This window comes from Mastigoproctus giganteus, chromosome 2, assembly GCF_048544385.1.
Source record: "Mastigoproctus giganteus isolate SK-2022 chromosome 2, ASM4854438v1, whole genome shotgun sequence".
In the NCBI taxonomy this organism is placed as follows: Eukaryota; Metazoa; Arthropoda; class Arachnida; order Uropygi; family Thelyphonidae; genus Mastigoproctus; species Mastigoproctus giganteus.
In genome coordinates, this window is record NC_143576.1 from 27678599 (window position 1) to 27700299 (window position 21701).

Sequence of the window (21701 nt, forward strand, 5' to 3'; positions counted from 1 at the left end):
TGCATGATAGAATTTTGATCACCTTCTTTTTAAAATTTAATTATGATTTGGTTTCTGGTCCTTCCCTAAAATCAAATGTGTACTTATGTTATAAATGGCCCTTCCACCACATATACTATGAATGGCAACTTGATAGGAAAGTCAGGTAAATGTATATCTAGAGATATTGTTTTAGTAACAAATAAACCTACTCCCCAAATAGTTTTAACATCCATCAGGATTGCTGACTTATGCAAAATTTCCTTACAAGCTAAACATAACATGGACAGAAATTTGTTACATATTAAGGATCTCTGAGCTCCTGTGTCAAGTAGGGCCAGGCACACAGGGCATTGCATATTGTAACTATAAAGCAAGTTAACATGTTTTTGGTCTTGAACATAGTTCAAAGTGAATAATATCTGAAAGAGATACTTTGTTCTTAATGGAAACCATTGGGGTATAGAAGCTCTCCTGAGTTACAATCATCAGTGGACTGAATAATACTATTTACATTTACTCTGGTTGCACTCCAATCTTGTTTATCAACATTCAAGTCAAGTATGTTCCTTTAATGTTGAAAGCAATGGATATGTGTTGTATCTTAGTTAGAGCATCTCCTAAATGCTAGATCAACTCCACTATGGTGCTCAGTGATGAATGCAGAACTCTGTAAAATTGCCAGAAATGAGTATAATGGTGCATGTGTGCACACGTGCTGTTTCTGGCCAATTTACTAGGAAGCAGCAACCATGAGTAAGGCTGCTTCCCAGTACCTGTCCATACCATGTGGAGGTGGACCACAACTGTGCATTTACTGACTAGTCCATAAGGACCAATCTATAGATTCCACAAGAAGGTAGAAGCCAATTGCCTATGAATGCGATACCAGCAAATAACACAAAAATAATGATAAGAACAAAAAAACACAGAAAAATAAAATAAATAATTTAAAACAAGCCAAAAATTAATATTAAAACAAGAGAAAAATATTAAAATAACAATAAAATAAAACAATAAAAAAATTAATAAGGATATAAAATAAAATGCAGCCCTAAAATAGGGCGAAATTGATCCAAGAGTGGGGCCAACATAAAAAAAAATAAAATTAAAATAAGAATAATAATAATGGAAAAGGTAACGATAAAGAGAAAAATAAAGTAAGGAAAAAGAAACAGAAGGAAAATGAGGAAGATAGCATTTAAAGATATCAGATCATTTACAGCTAACAAATATCAAAAAACAATCAATGTTTGCAGTGTTGAAGTGTTGTGTGCATGTATGCCTAAATAATTGATGTGCAGTTAGCCAATAAAGTAATGTGGGACTGTCCTCAGTTTGTAACAGCAAACATAGTTCAAAAGTTTCTAAGGCTGATTCACATGCCTGCTTAAATGGTTCAGTAAGTAATTGTACAATAAAATCACTAAATCGTTCATTAATATTAATTTATTTATTTATTAATAGAGATATTTGTTAGGTTTCCTTTAGTGTTCTAAATAATTCTGATCATTTATTGTATTTTTATTGCTATTGAAACTAGATAAACATTTGTGTAATATATGTGCATATTTTTTTTTTTTCCCTTTTTGGAATTTTTTTTGTATGTGATGATAGAATTCTCAATGCCAGAGCTCCCTCTTGTGATGACCCAGAATATTACAATGATTTACCAGGAAAAATACCTCCAGATATTTTGTCATTACCACTTTCAAATGGCACAAGTCAGGTAAATAAACAAAATAAATACTTGTGTAGCCTGCTGCTTATGATTTTGAATCTTTTAGATACTTTTTTTATATAAAAAAATCATTTAAATAAGAAACAGTACCTGACTATTTCTCTCCACTGCCCTGACCTCACAGTATATCAAGATAAAAAGATAAATATTAAACTCTGATTAAACGAATACATTAATGGAATATACTATCCCCCTAACATGTATTAGCACACCTCACCTCTAGGAAGTAATGGTTAATGCAAGTAGATAGAAATACCAGTTAAATGGAGTATACAAAAGCTTGCACACTCAGTAACAGGTAGTTGGAACAGAATTAAGAACAGAATAATCATCTACATAGCACACAAGCCCATTCACCAGGTAACAGAAGGAGTAGAGCGCTGAAAATCAGTTGCCAGAAACATTGTATGCCAATGGAAGACAGAAAGTGATGCAGCGTTTCATCCCTGAGGAGCTGTTGTGGCCACCAACAAATTCCTCCAACTGCATCGCTCGTGTACTATACGAGCAGCATCGCATAGTGTCATGCCCAGAAGTTCACTGATCCCATCCTTCCACCTATTTGCGGGTCTTCCTCTGCACCTCTTCCCCTCGGTTTTTTCTTCTGTTGATGCTATGAAGAAGAATTTTAGGCCTGCCAATTTTATTCAATACCTATTCATTTGTTCTTCGATCCAAGTAAGAAATATGCAGTGTTCTCCTGTAACACCACATTTCAAATGAGTCAATTTTCTTCCTGTCAACTCTTTTCAGATTCCATCCTTCACATCCATAAGTGGCAACTGGAAAAATTAATGAATCAATGATTCTCAGTTTTGTCTTTAGGGGCAGATCATGATCTCTCCATAATTTTATCAGATCAGCGACCAACGTTTTAGCAGTTGCCTGTTGTCTTTTTACATCGTTTGAGCAGTTACTATTTTTATTTATTTTTGACTCTAAGTAATCAGATTCATCAACTTCTTCGATATCTTGCCCATTAACCTTCACTTTACTGAAACCGAGATTATGACCAGTCACCATAATTTTAGTTTTACACACATTCAGAAACAATCCTTTTTTTCTTACTTGCTTCACATACTCTCCTCAGAGTTTCTTTAAGATGATCCTTAGAATTACAAATTAGCACAGATGATACTGTGCTAATTTTACTAAATTGGAGGACTGAAGATAAACCTTCATAATGAAGGTTTATCTTCAGTCTTCCAATTTTGATGCCATTCTCTAAATCTTCCAAAGCTTCACACACAATATCTTCAGCATAAAGATTAAAAAGGTGAGGTGACAAAATACAGCCCTGCCTGACACCGTTACCTATTATAAAAAAATCCATGTTTCCCATATTCGTTCTCACAGTTCCTTCCTGTTCCTGGTATAGTAACTTAATCAGCTGAATTATGTGGATTGGGAAACCCATAATAGTAATCATTTCTCATGTTGAACACAATCAAATGCTTTTGCATAATCTATAAAACACAAAACAACTGAAACGTTGAATTCTTTGCATTTTTTAATAATCAGTCGTAGACTTAAGATCTGATCTCTGGTTCCTCTACCTCTTCTGAAACCTGCTTGCTCTTCTGGCATTTTTTCAAGTTTTCTTGAGATTCTGTTTAATATGATTTTAAGAAGAATCTTGGTAGCGTGAGAAATTAGGCTAATAGTCCTGTAATTTGAGCAATTTTCAGATCTCCTTTTTTTGGTAAGGGGATAAAAATTGATTTCTTCCAATCTGATGGCCACCGTCCCATTTCACAAATTTTTACAATCATTTTATAAAAAAACTCAGCACCCTTCACACCTGTAGCTTTAATCAATTACGCTGGGATTTCATCATTTCCAGGTGACTTGCCACACGTTAGTTCTCTGATGACTTTTTCGACTTCTTCCTTTGTGGAACTGGTTCATGATCACCCCAATTTTCATGTGACCTCACACCCTTTTTATGTGAGTCACATGAAATCCATGGTTTATTCTATGCATATTAATGCAAGATGGACTGAGAAATTGCTTTTTAGAAGCTGTTGAAACCATTAAAAATAGTCCTGAAATGGTAAAACATGCCAGGAATCATGGCATTATTGCACTGAATGCTGCATTAAAAAAATGGTGATCACCTTGAACAACTGCTTTAGATTATGATTAATGAGCTTGTCCTTAATAATCTGTTCTTATTTAGACACGTTTATGGAAACTTTTTTCTTATTTTTAACTGCAGAAAATGCTCCTATGGTTTTCAGTGTAATTCTGAAACACTATATAGATACTCAAGATGGTCTCCAAAACGTTGACAGTGATGACTTGGAGCATTTAAATTTAAGTGGGGAGGCAGTTAAAATGGACATTTCAGAATAGTTTAATGTCTTATTGTATAATTGTAAATTATACAAATGGACATTTGTAAATGGACATTTCAGAATAGTTTAATGTCTTATTGTATAATTTATGATTGTCTCCCATTACATTTGTATCATCGGTTAAAACTGAACTATTAGTTGAATTTCAATTAAAATCGTTCTGTAGCAATTCCTCAAATTGCTAGAGAGCAGCAGTAAGTCACAGGACTTTACATGCTCATGAATCCTATGTGCTACCATCAATAAGCAAGATGGTAGAAAAGTTGCACTTCACAGTTGAGCAGAAGGCTTTAGCTGTGCTTTTTTTTTTATCACAGAAACATAGGGTGTAACTGTTGCATAGAGGAGATTTTTTGAAATTCATTGGGCACTTGCAAGAAATGCAATACTTCTTTATCTCAGCAGTATTCTAAGTATGGAGATTTCACCTTAAAAAAAAAAAAAAAAAAAAAAAAAGGCATCAAGCCACTTCATGAGATCTATTCTATTCTATTCTATCTGGAAAGGGCACCCTTATGAGAAACAAACTTCAACCATGTGAACTACCAAGCTTGGTAATGAGGTACCTTCTTTTAGCCGCCAAGTTGTTGATTACTGGAATAAGTTAGCTTCATGGGTAGTTGAAGCTGACAGCTTGGGAAAGTTCAGGGTCAGTTTGATAGCACTTTCTTGAGGAAGAAAACACATGGGTTGTTTATTTATTTCTTATTTTTATTTAATTATTATTTTTTTGGTTGGTTTGGCAGTAGCATGTAGCTTTCTTGCAATATAGGGATAGTACTAATACTAATAGAACAAAAATAACCTTGTGTGGCTGGTGTTCATTCTCCAGAAAATGTTGAAGGCCTTCAAAGTGCATTGTATTGCAGTCCAGGAAAGTCAACAAGGAAAGCAGATTCTGAACTTAAAATATCTTGGCATTCTGTTCAACGAATGCTATGGTTGAATTTGAAAATATTTCCACACATTACAATGCTACTTAAACTTTCCAAACACTATAAGCAGAGAAGGCTTAGACTCTCCATGTAGGCAGAGAAACACATATACAACATCTGATTTTCAGCTAGTTTATTTCATTTGGGCAGAACTGTGAACCAGCATAACATGCAGAAATGCATATACAACATCTGGTTTTCAGCTAGAGTTTATTTCATTTGGGCAGAACTGTGAACAAGCATATCTGCACATGCTTCAGAAAGACTTTCACTACAGCTCTTGGCAACTCAGCTCCCCATAGATATCCATTCATTTATGCAAGACAATGTCACATATACTCCATATACTAATGCTGTGTTAGATTTTTTGCACACCATTTTTGGCCATTGCATATTGTCATAGCATTATCCTGATCATCACAACTGCAGGTATGTTTGGCCAGCTTTCAATCCATTTTTGAATGTTATTTTTTCTTGTGGAATTTCTTAAAAGTCTCCCAAAAACTTCCTAATACATTTCACAAGCATACTTGTTTCAGTGCTAATCTCATTGATGTCCATTTCTGTTTACAATCTGTCATTCCTCACTACTTCTGACAGAATCTTATTTATTCATTCTTTCCACCAACACCTTCTAATTATTCACTCTATAATTCCTTTTCTTTTTAAGATCATAACTTTGCATTTGTCTGCTCTGGTGTTCTTTATCAGAGCCTTCCTAATCTGGAATCTCCCCTTTCTGATATCTTTTGACTTCAAATCTCTTTACCATCTGTAAAATTTATTTGTTGCCTCTGTCATTCTTCCAATCTAACTTTTCTTACAGTTTCTTAAATGGAGAGCAATGCCAAGATAATTTTCCTTGTCGTTGTCCTCCATGCTAGTATAGTGGTTTTTGCTACTTGTTTGGAGAGGTCTGGTTTGAGTCCTGTCGATGACTGGAGAATTTCTAAAGGCTTGCTCAATCAAGGCTGTAACTGATCTCAAGCAGAGGGAGTGGGGATTCCCTGTGATTTATTACAGGTTTTTATAGACATACTGAGGTTTTTGCTTTATGACTTTATGCAACTTGTTCAATTATGTACTAGAACACAGTCCTAGAATACTAGGTGCCTCCGTAGCCAGGCGGGAAGGAGCAGCAGTGCATAGCACACGCTTCTTGATTAGACCAGGGTTCGAGCCCGTCACCACCAAATACGGAGGATGCAGAAAGGTCAGGGAGTGACCACCGCATATCCCGGAGCAATATGGCCTTAGTTGCTAATGCTCTTAAAAACCAAATAACAAACCTAGAATACTATACTGCATATACTTAACACCATTGGGCTTTTTGCTCACCAACAACCCTTCAAAGTATATAGTTTGTTTCCTCTAGGTACCTCAGATAACAATTTGGTGATGATCCCTTCTCCAATGGAATCTCTCTCTCTGCTGTTTTCAGCTTCATATCATTTAACAGTACAAGACTGCAAAATGGGATGATGTGCACAACTTTTGTTTCTCTTTTCTTTGGTTGGACTGCTAGTTTAAATCTCCTGATTCTAATATGTTACTTAGATTGTCAGTTAAAGTATTCTTGTAGGATTAAATCTTACCATATTAGTTTATAGTTACAATGCCTTGGACTATTAGAATTTTACACACACAAGTTTGCACAGTGCATCATTTCTATATGTAGCAAGTTTCAATAAATAAAAAAAAACTAATTATGTGTAAACAGCATTCTTACTATACACTTAGAGTGATCTCTGAATTATGACCACCTATCTAATGCTGTGTTGGGCCACTGCTCACACGGATAATACATGCTCTATGCACATTTGCAGGCATAAACATAGTGGATGTCTATGCACATTTGCTTAGGCATAGACATCCACTAGATGCCTGAAGATGTCTGTAGGAATCTGCAGCCATGCTACCATGTAAGGCTTTTCACAGTGTTTTGGAATAGATGACAGTTGCATGTCCATACAACTCATTTCCCACAGGTATTCAATTGGATTGGGGTCAGGTGAATTTGGAGGAAAATCAAGATGTGCAATCTCTTCACTGTGTTCCTCAAACCAAATGTGCACAGTGTGTGCCCGATGACATGGAGCATTATCATCTTGGAAGATTCCGTTTCTGTAATTGAAAAAATGCAACATGGCAGGGTGCACATGGTCTCCTAAGAGCTGCCGGTAGATTTCATCAGTAAAATGGTCCATAAGCACCAGGGGTCCTAGTTCTTGACAGCAAAATATGCCCCATATTAAGCAAACACTGCCACCTGTCTGGATAGTAGACACCATTCACAGTGGGTCTATGGACTTGTGTTGCTTGCACCACACATAAAGGCATCCATCGATGTATTACACCAGTTATTTTGACTCATCTTACAAGCACACTCATTTACAGTCTTCTGGCGTCCAATCAGCATGTTGGTGATGCCACAGCATTCACCATTGAAAATGATCAGTCAAAGGGAGGGTGTCTCTTGGATCATTTGTGGCATATTCATTATATATAATATTGTATTGTGATGTCAATTACCACAGAGTGACCTGCCATTGAGTCTGTACAACATGCTGCACCCTTCACTCTCTGCAACCATCCACCTTGCATAATCCTTTACAGTTCTGTTGGCAGGAGGTAGTTTGACCCATTCAACACCATTCTTTGTACACCTTGCTCACAGTGGTGTACACTTTGTACACCACTGTGAGCAAGTGACGTTGATCATTACCTAGATCATTTTTTGCATGACCAGATGCAAATTAACTCTCTTCTAGTGCATGAAGCTGCTTGGCTTTTTGTACTCTGAGCTATGTGCCATAGTGCATTATGGATGGGGTGATCACAATTCAGTGATCATTGAATGTACATTTCACATTGTGAAATCCTTCACAACAAATTTCCTATCCTTGAACTTTGAATAAGTAATGCTTCATATGTAGAGAAGTCTGTTTTTACTTATTCTCATTAAGTGCCAAGACCCAGACAGTGCTTCCCTTCATTTTCCAGTAGAAAGACAGAAGAATCCTGAATAATCTTGATGCCAAAAAAAAAGTCTCTAGGTGTTGATGGAATTTCTCCCTTTATCTTAAAACCTGTGATTCAGAGTTAATTCCAATTTCTGTTGCCTTTTCACAATCTCTTACAGTGATATTTTCCCTCCTGCCTAGATATTTGTTCATATCTAGCCAGTCCCCACATAGCGTGACAAAGTCCTTCCTTCCATTTATTGTCCCATTGCACTTAATTCAGCTCTTTCCAAATAATGGTGAAATCCTTCACTCTCCACCTCTTTCATTACTCTGAAATATCCCAGCTGATCATTGATTGCCAATATGGATTCCAAAAGTGCTGATTCCCTGGTGATATCTTATTTTACTTATCTTTGGACAAATTCAGTGGAAAAGTTTGTTGAAACTCAAGCAGTGGCTTTTGACATTTCTAAGGATTATTATTGTGTTTGACATAAAAGGCTTCTAAACAGACTTCCATCTTGTGGCCTGCCAGTTTTTTTTTTTCTTTGACCACTCACTGCATGCAGTGGTAGATTATGCTCCACCTTCTAACTCCTCCAGTATTCTGTTCTTTCACCCACTCTTTGCCTCCTGTATGTTAATGACCTTTTTCCATTGACTGTAAGCAGTGCATCCTACCTTCCAGTTTGATAAAACCAGCTCTGCACAAACAGCTAAAACTTCTTGATTATCCATCATTAGTTCCTTAATGAAGCTGATCTGAAGATAAAATCTCCAATGGGGAGAATTATTCTTCTTGAGAGTTTGTTATATCAGATACTCAGACCATTATATCAGTTTCATTGGCAATTACAACAAACACAAAAATCTTTAAAAAAACTGAAGAATTTTTGCATTATTTTAAAAAATTGTGTGTTAATATAATATTTGTTTAAATAAAAATTTAGTCTTGGAACTGTTTGATCCTACTCTATGAAAATTCAGGTTTGTAATAAAGCTGAGATTGCAACATAAGTGTTACCTGTTTTATGCTCTAACTCTGCAATTAAATGAAGTCCTTATTTTTCTTAATTTATTTTAGAACAGCTGTTTGTCTCCTTTTGTACCCACAAATTCATGCAGCATAACCAAACAAAGGACAGTTTCAGAAAATCTTATAGATTTAGCAGTAGAGCCACCCTGTGAATTTGATAATTTAAAACCAGAACCAGGTAAAATAGTTTCCCTTAATAGTGATGAAATATGCATCATTGCTAAATGTTGAATTCAAAATATCTCTTTTAATGCATTAAGATCAGTAAAATTCATTAAATTAATTTTAGACTTATTTAAATTGGTCTTAAAAACTAATTAAACCAATTAGCATCATTGAATGTTCAATTATCTGTTTCATAAATTGCCTGTGGGCTTGCTTCCTTAGGTTTTTTAATATCTTTCCTTTCTGCTTTAATTTTCTTATAAAACTCCTTACTCCTCATCTACAGTCTTCATTTCACACTGGAGTTTATATATGCAATCCATTTTTTCACTTTAGAGGTGCTATACAGCTACCATATTTTTCAGCTGCAATATATTTAATTATAAATTTTTTAAACAAGAGCATGTGATATTCTTTTCAAGGGTGAAATCACATTTAGAATGGCAAAAATTGCTAAAGACATAATGAAAGGTGTGCATGAATTGATGAATAGTTTGTATAATTTTATAAGATGCTGCTACTGAATGCAGTTTCTCTGTTATTATAATGCAGCACTGCACAATTTACTTGGGTTGTTTATAATCCAAAGTTGTACAATGGGTGGGTGGGGGTTAATCTGATCCAGAATGTAACCCAGCCATATTACACTATTTTCTTTGGAAAATGATTTTCGAGATGTTCGTTTTCACTTCTGTGATGATTTTGAAGAGTATTTTAATTGTTAACTTGAGGGGTAGCTGTTAGGGAAGAAAAAATATTCTTTTTCCCTCCCCTCTTGTATGACCATTCAGCTGTAGTGGCTGTTAGACAATGTAGTCTATGATTATGTGGCTGATTTGTTCCTTATTTCCTATTCATACACTGTACTGTAAATTGAATTCCTTATAAACCTGTCTCATTTGGTAGCATGGGATCATTATTAGAAATTTACAGTTTTGAAAATTTTATTTTTTTAAGTATCTGAAGCAGTAGTATATAATACTTTTTATTTTAAAGTGCAGCATTATTAAAAAAAGACTACAGTAACAATGCATTTGCTGATTAAAACATTTTGCTTGCTAGCAACAAAGTAGTCAAACTAAAAGAAAAAAAGTAGATGTGAAATGATATTTGCTTATATAAAAATACTTGCTTAATAGATTGTCTTTTAATCATTGTGTATCCATGTTAAAAAAATTGAGAAAAAATTTGGTTAAATTTTATTTTCAGTTAAAGTACACTTTGCTTGTAATGCAAGTTACTAGGTGGTAGATGACTCTCATCAACTGGTGCAATACCACCACTTTGCTTATTGGAGGCTTGAAGTGGTGGAACCCATGTTTAGTCTCTAGAGCTAAGTTCTGGTCAACCCTTCCCCATCTCTTCCATCATGCAGTATGATTGATGACTTTTGAGATTATGATGAACATCATGGTGAGATCCAATCTTCCTTACATTTTGAGGGTACAGCTCTAAAACGGTGTTCGCAGGCCGGCCGCTAGTTAGTACACCGGACCAAACCTATTGGTAACTCTCTAGGAGGCTTCCAGATCAGCTAGTGTATAATCTTGCTACCTCTACTCTGCCAGATAGTGACTGGAGGGAGTCCGAAGTGTGTGTAAGCGCGGGGCATTGTCAAGGCCACGTTATGTCAAGGATCTGGGTATATTCTTAGCGTGTGTATGCCATATCCAAAAATTTCATTACTTCATACAGCATGTACCACTCACTTTTTCTTACTATTGAATGCACCATGAATTGTCAAACAAACAGAGCAAGCTTATCTGCAAAAAGATCTAAACCTCCCAAACACTTCCTAATTGATTTCACAAAGTGGTCTCAATTCTAATCTCAACAATGTCCATTTCCACTTGCAGTTTACCAAATCCCATGTACTTTTTCTGACAGAATCTCAGTTATCCGTTGATTCAACTACTGCTCATCTCAGTTGCCCAAATTATTCGCTGTATGATTCCTTTCTCCTCAAAGGTGGTACTTGTGCATATGTCCATTCTGATATTTCCCTGTCATAGACTTGGTAATTTGGAATCTCCTCTTTTCGATCTTCTCTCGCTTAAAATCTCACTACCTCATTGTGTCAAATTCATCTGTTGTCTCTACTGTTCTCTCAACTCCCCTAATCACTTGGAGCTCTTTGACTTCCTCTCTTGGCAACTTGACTTTCTCCAGTCAAACTTTCCTAACAGTGAGGTAATTTTCCTGGGTGATTTTAATGTTCACAACTCAAGCTGGCTTCCGTTTTCTAGTCACACCGACCCAGCTGGTCAAGATGCTGAGGCTTTTGCAATTACTAATGACCTAGCACAGATTGTTCATTTACCTACAAGAATACCGGACAATCCTAACCATACAGCCAACACGCTTGATTTTTTTCTCACAAACAACCCTTCTAAGTACAAGGTTGAAGTGAGGGGTCCTTTAGGCACTTCAGATCACATCTTGGTAATTGTATCTTCTCCAATGGAGCCTTTATCTCATGACTATTCCCAACCTTGTGTTGTTTGGCATTACAAGAATGCAAAATGGGATGACCTGCGAGATTTCTTTTCTTTTCCTCAGTCAGATTACTGTTTCAAAACTTCTGATGTCAGCATTTGCTCAGATTGTGTCAGTGAAATTATTCTTGCAGGAATGAAATCCTTTATACCACACTCCACTTTAAAATCTCTTCCTTTATCTAAACCTTGGTTTTCCAATAAATGTGCTAAGGCTGTTCAAGAGAAGAGAGGCTCCATAGCCAGGTGGGCAAGAGCAGCTGTGCGTAGCACACCCTTCTTGATTAGACCGGGGTGCATGCCCGTGACCACCAAATATGAAGGATGCGGAAAGGTCAGGGAATGACCACCGCATATCCCCGGAGCAATATGGCCTTAGTTGCTAATGCTCCTAAGAACCAAATAACAACAACATCAAGAAAAGAATGTTGCATATTGTAATTGGCTTGTTTCTAATTCTTCAGTTTCATTTTCTGTCTACACCAAAGCTCACAACAATTGTAAAGCAGTTATTAATCAGTCCAAACTAGATTTTGAACAGGCTAAGAGTAGAAAACTTGCTTCTTGCCCTAATGGTAGCCGAGCATTCTGGTCTCTTGCCAAAGCTATTGGGCGTAACTTTTGCCCATCTCTGCTGCCACCTCTGTCCAAACCAGATGGTTCTGTTGTCACTTCAGCCAAGGATAAAGTTGACCTGCTAGCATCCCATTTTTCTTCCAACTCATGTATTAATAATCTTGGTTAAACACCTCCCACCATGCTGCATTCAATGCTTCCTGTGGTCTTCTGTCAGGATTTTGACGAATCTGATGCTAAGAAAGCTCCAGGTCCCGATGGTATTTCTCCACTTGTTCTCAAAACCCGTGCTCCTGAACTTACTCCTATTCTTTGCCGCCTTTTTTCACTTTCTTATTCCAAAGGTGTTTTTCCTTCTGCTTGGAAATTTCCTCATATCCTGCCAGTTCCTAAAAAGGGTGACAAATCCCTCCCATCCAGTTGCAATTACTTCTACTCTTTCTAAAATAATGGAGAAATAAATTAACCGCCAACTCTTAAACTACCTAGAAACCTTCTGTCTGATCAACAATCGCCAGTATGGTTTCCGTCAGTATCGATCCAATGGTGATATTCTGGCTTTTGTTACCCATTTATGGACTAATTCAATGGAAAGGTTCGGTGAAACACAAGTAGTTGCTCTTGACATCTCAAAGGCTTTCGATCGTGTTTGGCATAAAGGTCTTCTAAACAAGCTTCCATCTTATGGTTTGCCAGCTGTTTTTTGTAATTAGTTATCCAGTTTTCTCTCTGATCACCCACTGAGGGTGATGGTAGATGGCCCTCTCCCTGTCTTCTAACTTCTCCACTAATGCCGGTGTCTCCCAAGGTTCAGTTCTTTCCCCCATTCTTTTCCTCTTGTATATTAATGACCTTCTTCCATTGACTGGAAATCCTATCCATAGTTTTGCCGATGATAGCACATTGCATTCCACTTTCCATTTTGAGAAATTTTGCCCTGCTCGATCAGCTTCAACTTCTCGAAAATCTGCTACCAATTCCTTAAATGCCGATCTTCAGGTAATTCTCCAGTGGGGCAAAGACAACTTAGTTGATTTCAATCTTTCTAAAACTCTGTCTTGTCTTATATCTCGCAAAAAGGATTCTTCTGCTCCTATGCTTATCTTCGGTGACACTCCGATTTCTAGGCAAAATGATATATACCTTTTGGGGATTACCTTGACTTTTAATCTATCTTGGCACAAGCACATTACAAATATTGCTTCCTCTGCATCTAAAAAACTTGGTTTTCTCTTTCGCTCTCGGCGTTACTTTTCTTCCAAACATCTGCTCACTCTGTATAAATCGCAAATCTGCCCTACCATGGAATATTGTTCCCACATTTGGGGTGGTGCCCCCCCCAAAACCTCTCTCTCTCTCTCTCTCTCAGGCTTCTTGATTCCATTCAGAAGAGGGCAGTTAGGTTAATTAATGATTCATCTCTAACAGAGTCTCTCCACTCGCTGTCTCATAGACATACTGTTTCTGCTGAATGCCTCTTCTACAGATATTTCCATGGGCACCGTTCTTCTGAATTGGTTTCTATAATTCCCGCTCTCTTTCAAAACAGTCTGAACACGTGCAGCCAGCAGCGAACATCCATTTTCTGTCCAACTTCAAATTCACAGAACCAACTTTTCATCTTCCTCGTTTATTCGTTCAACTGTCATTTTCTGTAACAACCTTCCTTCATACGTATTTCCTGAAAATTAGTCTACAGAAGTTCAAGTCCAATGTCAACAAATATCTTCTTTTGTCTTCTCAACCTCCAACCCAAGCACGGTACCAAGTACTATAGGTTCTAATACCTCTGGTGTTTGGGGTTTACATAAAAAAAAAAAAAAAAAAAGTATGAATGTTATCCTCAATCTCACTTTGTTGTCACTAAACTCAGAAATTATTCCATTAGATTTGGAGAAGTATCAGTGTATCGCTAGTACATAGAGGTGGCTCTGAAAATAAAATGGGTAACTACCAACAAGTCAGTCTGACTTTAGTGGAAGGGAAAGTTATAAAGTCAATGATAAAAAGTACTTTACAATATCGTTTAGATATAAATGGAATTCGGAATAAAACAGCATGATTTTATAAAAGGAAAATCATGTTTAACCTACCTGGTTAGATATTGACGGTTACTCATGAGCTGCATGTATGAAATATTCTTACTTAAATTTCAACAAAACATTTGTTTTAATCCCATATGGGAGGTTACTGCATAAGCTGGAACATGTTGGAATCACAGGGAAAATCCTTAGATGGATTGCAGAGGGCATGATGTCAAAATTTGCAGATGATATCAAGATCAGTAGAGTAGTTAATATTACAGTACCAGTCACAGCTTCTTCAGAACAAATTAGATAGACATCAGAGATGGTCAGAAAAGTGGCAATTGGCTGTCTTTTACTGCAGCAGAAGGCAAGGTCTTAAACTTTGGGAATAGCAACCTCGGTATAACTTACATACTTTGTAGGGTTGAACTAAAAACAGTAGAGGAAGAAAAAGGTTTGGGAATTATGATACAGTTGGACATGAAGTTTTCTGAGCAGTGCAGGCAGGTAGCAAGGAGGGCCCATGGTGTCCTATTGATTATTTATCTTACATTTGCTTGTAGAGATAGGTTTTTTTTTTTTTTTTTTTTTTTGATTTGGTAGTTGTTGGCGCATCGGCTTCTGTGACCATATTGCACCTCCCAAAGTTTTTCCAGTACATTGATCCAAGCCCGAGGCGGGAATCGAACCCGCGACCTCTGGGTTGCCGGGCAGGTACTTGACCCACTCGGCTAGCCCGGTCGGCTTGTAGAGATAGGGAGTTCATAATACTACTGTATAAGGTAACTGTGAAACTGCACTTGCGATACTGTGTCCAGTATGGAGACTAAGAAAAGACACCGAGCTTCTTGAAAGGATACAAAGATGGGCAATATGTTTAGTGAGATTTTCAGAAAGACATCCATGTGAGGAAAGACTGAATATGTGAGGCTGAAGAGCTTAAAAACTAGACACCTAAGAGGAGATCTTATCAAGGTGTATAAGGCTCTGAGAAGTGAATGAGAGTGAAATTTTTTTGTTATAAATGATTTCAGAACTTGGACCATAAATTCAAATTCATAAATCCAAAAACTACTGCAATACAGCCTGTTTGTGAGTCATTAATTATTGGAGTAAGTTGCTTCCATTGTGTGTTTGAAGCTGACAACTTGGGGAAATTCAAAGCCCAGCTGGATAGATCTCCCCCCCCCCAGCTGGTGTAGAAAAACCCCAGGGCCTCCTTGCACCATACAGCTAATACTAATACTATTTTAACATAGTTGCTCATGAGCTGGATGTAGGAAATAATTTCAACATTGTTTATTTGAATATCAGCAATGCATTTGACTCAGTCCCTCATAAGAGGCTACTCTATAAGTGAGAACATGTAATCACCATTAAGATTCTAAAATAGATTGCAGGATGGTGGAAGAGCAGAAGGCAGAGGATTGTGATTAATGGTTACTCTTCAAATTGGTTGTTAAAGTGGAACTCTTCCCTGCTCGAGGATCAGTTCTGAGACCACTGTTGTTTTTGATTTTCATAAACACCCCTCAACGTGGGCACCTGTACGTGGTGAGGGGACCTCCCAGTGACGCTGCTGGACTTCCAGACTAGCATCACTGGGATCCAACGCCCACAGCCCAGGTTCCAGGCTTACATCAATGGAATCCGGCGTGTTTGCCGTGCGCTGCGACCCGTGGAAATTCGGAAAGGGGGATCTGGTGGTTGAGGGGCCCAGCTTCAAACACCACTTTGGCCCCTGCTTCGACAAGACGGGTGGTCCTGGAAGGCCCGGCTAGGATCAATCGGCTAGTAGGCTCGCCTGCGAGGGTCAACTGTGTCAATGCCACGCCCCTACCCTCATGGTCCGAGGGACAGGATTCAGGCTGGCGGCGGTGCGGGTATAGTGTCTGGGTAGCCCTGGCGTCCCACTCCCGAGCGCATTTATTGCATGCCGGGTAGTGGGCGTCCCTTTGGGCTCCGTGGTGGGTGGGGAGCCTGGGCACTGAACCATATAAAAATCTCTGTGAATCCTGATAAACTAAATTCTTCAGGGGCCCCAACCCAGTCCCTATCTGAAATCAATGAAAAGGAGACAGATAGCATTATTGCTAAAAAAAGGCAGCGAACCGAATTACCATCAGGGCCTGTCCCAAGGTTCTTAATGATGCATTCCACCAATGAAACACCTATTGGTAAAATGTCGCCCTTTTTTATTCAAAAAGGGTTAGACGGGTTAGCAGGCTCACCCAAATCAGTTAAGAGGCTTCGTTCTGGAGACCTTTTAATTGAAACTAAAAATGACAGGCAATCTGAACATCTACTCCGAACAACATCAATCGGAGGAATCCCTATAACAGTGACACCACACAGAACACTCAATTCATCGAGAGGTGTCATTTCGGAGTGGGACCTTCTCGACGTAACCGAGGAGGAAATCTGCTCCGAATTAAAACCCCAGGGAGTTATTGCCGTCAAGAGAATTACTGCGCGAATTGATGGAAAAATTGTTAAAACCAGGAGCGTTATCCTGACTTTTAACTCTCCTAAACCTCCTGACGAGATTAAAGCTGGATACATCAATTGTTCAGTGCGTCCATACGTTCCGAACCCTTTACGGTGTTTTAAATGCCAGAAGTATGGACATTCTCAAATGGCCTGCCGTGGAGTCCTTGCATGCGCTCGATGCGGTGCAAAGGACCACGAAACAACAGCATGTTCAGCCGCAAAACCCACCTGTATTAACTGTGAAGGCGAACACCCGGCCTATTCACGAGCATGCCAGCGGTGGAAAGAAGAAAAAGAAATTCAACGGCTGAAGGCAGAGCTAAATATATCATACCAGGAGGCAAGGAAATCGGTCAAACCTCTGAATATTAACAAACCTACCTACGCCCAGAAGGTAGCAGGGAGATGTTCCGTCGGAACTCAGACGGACATGACCATTCCTCCAAAGGAGTCTTTCACTCCCATCGCGCGTTATCTCTTAAGTTCACAAAAACCTGCACAGAAGGACCAATCAGCTGCCACTCCTATATCGGTACCTCCTAATGCTCCACAAGCAACAAAGGTAACTATGAAAGATAAGAATAAAAAAGGGGAAGTCCTCCCTAGAACCCAAGAAAACATGGATGTCGAGCAGAAGGAGGTACCCGAAGATTCAGTCTTGGAACTCTTTGCGGAGGAAGAAATGGACACGGGACAGCATCCATTCTTCCCCAAAAAAGATAAATCCAAGACTGATAAAAGTAAGCCCTCAGCACCTCGGAAGCCGCCTGATGGACCCACCAAGCCAAAATAATGGCTAAATTCCTACAATGGAATTGTCGTGGATTCCGGCGAAATATTGATGACATCAAGGCCCTCCTGCAAAAGCACGAGCCAGTCTGCTTTTGCTTTCAGGAGACAAGCAAAGGCAAATGATGATCCCACCATGCACAACATCACAGTTTTTCGAAAGGATAGAATTGCGGATGTCTCTGTACATGGGGGAGTGGCTATCCTTGTGGGTAACCAGACCCCAGTGCAGCCCTTGCTAATTACAACCAGCATAGAGGCTCTTGCAATTCACCTTTCAGTGGGATTTTTAATAACTGTGTGCTCCATTTATTTGCCACCTGGGACTGACATCACCCAGGCAGACCTTGATGATCTTCTAACGCAGCTGCCTTCCCCTTTCTTACTTCTCGGGGATTTTAACGGACATAACACCCTGTGGGGTAGTGCTAACATCAACGGAAGGGGACGAGTCATAGAGCGTATGCTCAATGACAATGACCTTTCCCTTCTAAATACTGGAACAAACACCTTCTTCCACATGCCTACCCGTACTTTTTTCTGCCATTGATCTCTCTATCTGCTCCCCTTCTCTACTCCCTTCACTCACCTGGGAAGTGGAGGAGAATCCATACAGAAGTGATCACTTCCCTGTGATAACCTCGTTACAAAGTGGGAGACCATGTCTTCCCTTCAGGTTACCACGGTGGAAGATTGATCAGGCTGACTGGACTGCCTTCCAACATCAGGCAAATTTTGATCTTAGCACGGTCAGTCAAGAGCCTATCAATGATGCAGTTAAGTACATCACAGAAAATATTGTCCAAGCAGCTGCGAATGCTGTTCCAAAAACATCTGCCCGGTTTCCACCATTTCCCAAACCTTGGTGGAATTCACAATGCACAGCAGCAAAAAAGGCTCAAAACAAAGCGTGGGGGATATTTCGCCGATATCCTACCACGAACAACCTTATAGCCTTCAAACGTGCACGAGCCAAAGCACGCTACATCCGTCGTCAGAGTCAAAAGGAATCGTGGATCCGCTTTACATCATCTATTAACCAGTCTACCAACTCTAAGGTAGTCTGGGATAAAATCCGGAAAATGAAGGGAAAATATACATCCCACCCTTCTTCAATCCTAGATTATAATGGATGCGCTATTGCAGATCCAACTGCAATAGCTAATTCTCTTGGGGAAACATTCTCTAACATCTCTGCAACATCTTCGTATTCCCCAGAGTTCCTGGTCCTGAAACATAAACTAGAAAAACAAGCACTTAATTTTAAGACCAAGGGCCTCTATCCCTACAACGGGGCATTCACTATAGAGGAACTGAAAAGAGCCCTCACTGTTTCCAAAGCAAGTGCTGTTGGACCAGATGGCATCCATTATGAAATGATTAAACATCTTTCACCAAAATCTATGGATTGTCTGCTCCTTCTGTATAACAGAATCTTTACTGAAGGGCAGTTTCCGGACTCCTGGCGAAAGGCAATCGTTCTTGCCTTTCCTAAGCCAGGAAAGGATCCAAAAGTCACCACCAATTATCGTCCTATTGCTCTGACTAGCTGTCTGTGCAAAATCCTGGAGAGAATGGTCAATTCTCGTTTAATATGGTATTTAGAATCAAATGACCTTCTCTCCAGCATCCAGTGCGACTTCCGAAGGAACCGGTCCACTTTGGACCATCTTATTAGATTGGAAGCATCCATCCGGGATTTTTTCCTAAAACGCGAACACTTGGTGTCGGTGTTCTTTGACATGGAGAAAGCGTATGACACAACTTGGAGATTTGGCATTTTAAAAGATTTACATAGCCTAGGCCTAAGAGGGCATCTGCCCTTTTTTATTCAAAACGTTTTAGCCAATCGATCGTTCCAAGTTCCTTCCAAGTGTGGGATCCTCACTCTCTCGCTCCTTTAGCCAAGAGGAGGGAGTTCCACAAGGATCAGTATTAAGTGTCACGCTTTTTGCCATCAAAATAAATTCCATCACAGAACAACTTCCTCCAACTGTAAACAGTGCCCTCTATGTTGATGACTTTAGCATTTTTTTTTTGCCAGTCGTGCAACATGAGGGTTATTGAAAGACAACTGCAGAAAGCCATTGATAGTCTGAATTCCTGGGCACTTGCTAATGGCTTCAGGTTCTCACCGGAGAAGACCGTTTGCGTACACTTTTGTTGCAAGCATAATCTTCATCCTGAACCTGAATTAAGGCTCGGACAAAATGCTATTCCAGTAGCAGCGAACACAAAATTCTTGGGACTCATATTCGATAAAAAATTAACCGTTTTGGATCATGTTCGTCAACTCCGCACAAAGTGCACACGTGGGCTTAATATTCTCCGCTCGCTCTCCTCTACATCTTGGGGAGCAGACCGATGTACCCTTCTTCGGCTTTATCGTGCACTTGTGCGATCCAAATTAGATTATGGGTCCCACATATATTCCTCAGCCAGAGACAGTGTCCTGCGGTGGCTGGACCCCGTCCATCATCAGGCCCTACGTATTGCTACTGGAGCATATCGCACATCTCCTGTCCAGAGCTTATATGTCGAAGCAAACGAACCACCGTTATCGCTTCGACGTAAGCAGTTGTCTTTAAAGTACGCTTTAAAACTGAAATCCCTGCCAGACCATCCTACGTGGCCATTCGTTTTTGAGCCACGATGGGAAAATTTATACAATACCCGTAAGACTGCCAATCGTCCTTTTGGTATTCGTCTCCAAGAGCTACTCAAAGAACTTAATATCAAGGTAGACAAGGTTGCCCAAACATCAAAGCAACCCTTTCCACCCTGGCATGCTCGTGTCCCGGCATGCGACTTGTCGGTTAGAAACTGGGGAAAGTCGGACACTCCATCATGTGTCTACCTGCAGCTTCATTCAGCACACCGAACTGAATATTCCGACTTCGCGCCAGTCTACACAGACGGTTCGAAGTCGGAATCATATGTGGGATCTGCTGCTGTCTTTACAGACAGCACTATATCACAGCAGATTCCCTCTGAATGCAGCATATTTACTGCAGAGCTGCACGCTGTAGAGTTAGCCTTGGATCATATTAGTAAATGCCAATACCAACGGTTCATTTTATATTCTGACTCTCTTAGCATGTTACAGGCCTTAATATCAGTGAGATATAATCCTCATCCAGTTCTGTCTAGCATTCAGCAGAAGATTCACGTTCTCCATGAACGCGAATATAACATCCGCTTCTGCTGGATTCCCAGCCACATTGGGATTAGGGGAAATGATTTGGCTGACGCCGCAGCCAAATCAGCAATTCCCAATAGTAACCGTTGCCTGTGAGTCCCCTATACAGACTACAGGCAAATAGTACATCAAAAGGTACATTCCCAATGGCAGGATTCGTGGAATAGACAGACTGCGAATAAATTATATCGTATAAAGCCTGTAATTGAACCGTGGCAGTCTATTCTGCGCAGGAATCGTAAGGAGGAAGTTGTTCTAGCTCGCCTCCGAATAGGACACAGTCATCTTACACATTCTTTTCTGCTGAGGGCAGATGACTGTCCTATGTGCGAGAACTGTGGCACCATTTTATCTATTAGTCACATTTTAATTGAATGCCCAGATTTTAGCAATATCCATTGTACCGCTTTTAACCATCTGACTGAGCCATATACACTCAGTCAGATTTTATCTGACAATGACAATGTGTCTGCTGTTTTTAGCTTTTTAAATTCAATAAATATTTTTACTCGTATATAAAATTTTTACATTTTTCTTTTATATATTTGCTATATCTTTTGACATAGTGACCTAACTAATTAGGTCACTGAAAATTTAAAATTTTTTACAAATGACCTGGTCTTGGCGCATTATAGCCTTAGTAGCTAATGCGCCAATAAAACCAAAACCCAAACCCTTTCATAAACATGGACAGAGGGTGTGGTATCAAAAATTTCAGATGATGTGAATATTGGGAACGTGGTTAATGAATAGTGCCAAGCAATGCTTCTTCAGAATGACTTGGATTATTAGAAAAGGCTGTTTTAATCCAATAAATAATAAATTAAAAATGGTAAAAGAAGAAAGCAGTTTGGGAAAGTAATATCGATGTGTCCATATCATAACTCTAAAATTGTATGCCACATGCAAGCATAGACAGGTGGCAAGGGGGGGGGGGTCCCACGGT

The 21701-nt window shown here is 39.2% G+C and overlaps 1 protein-coding gene across 1 annotated transcript in view; it reads left to right on the forward strand.

The window, feature by feature from the left end:
• Positions 1-21701, forward strand: part of Shc (SHC-adaptor protein) — a 90509-nt gene that overhangs the window by 52750 nt on the left and 16058 nt on the right. The window contains exons 7-8 of the mRNA XM_090390390.1: positions 1597-1708; positions 9063-9192. Of these exons, the coding sequence (XP_090246516.1) occupies positions 1597-1708; positions 9063-9192 (242 nt within the window). The remainder of the gene's footprint in view (positions 1-1596; positions 1709-9062; positions 9193-21701) is intronic.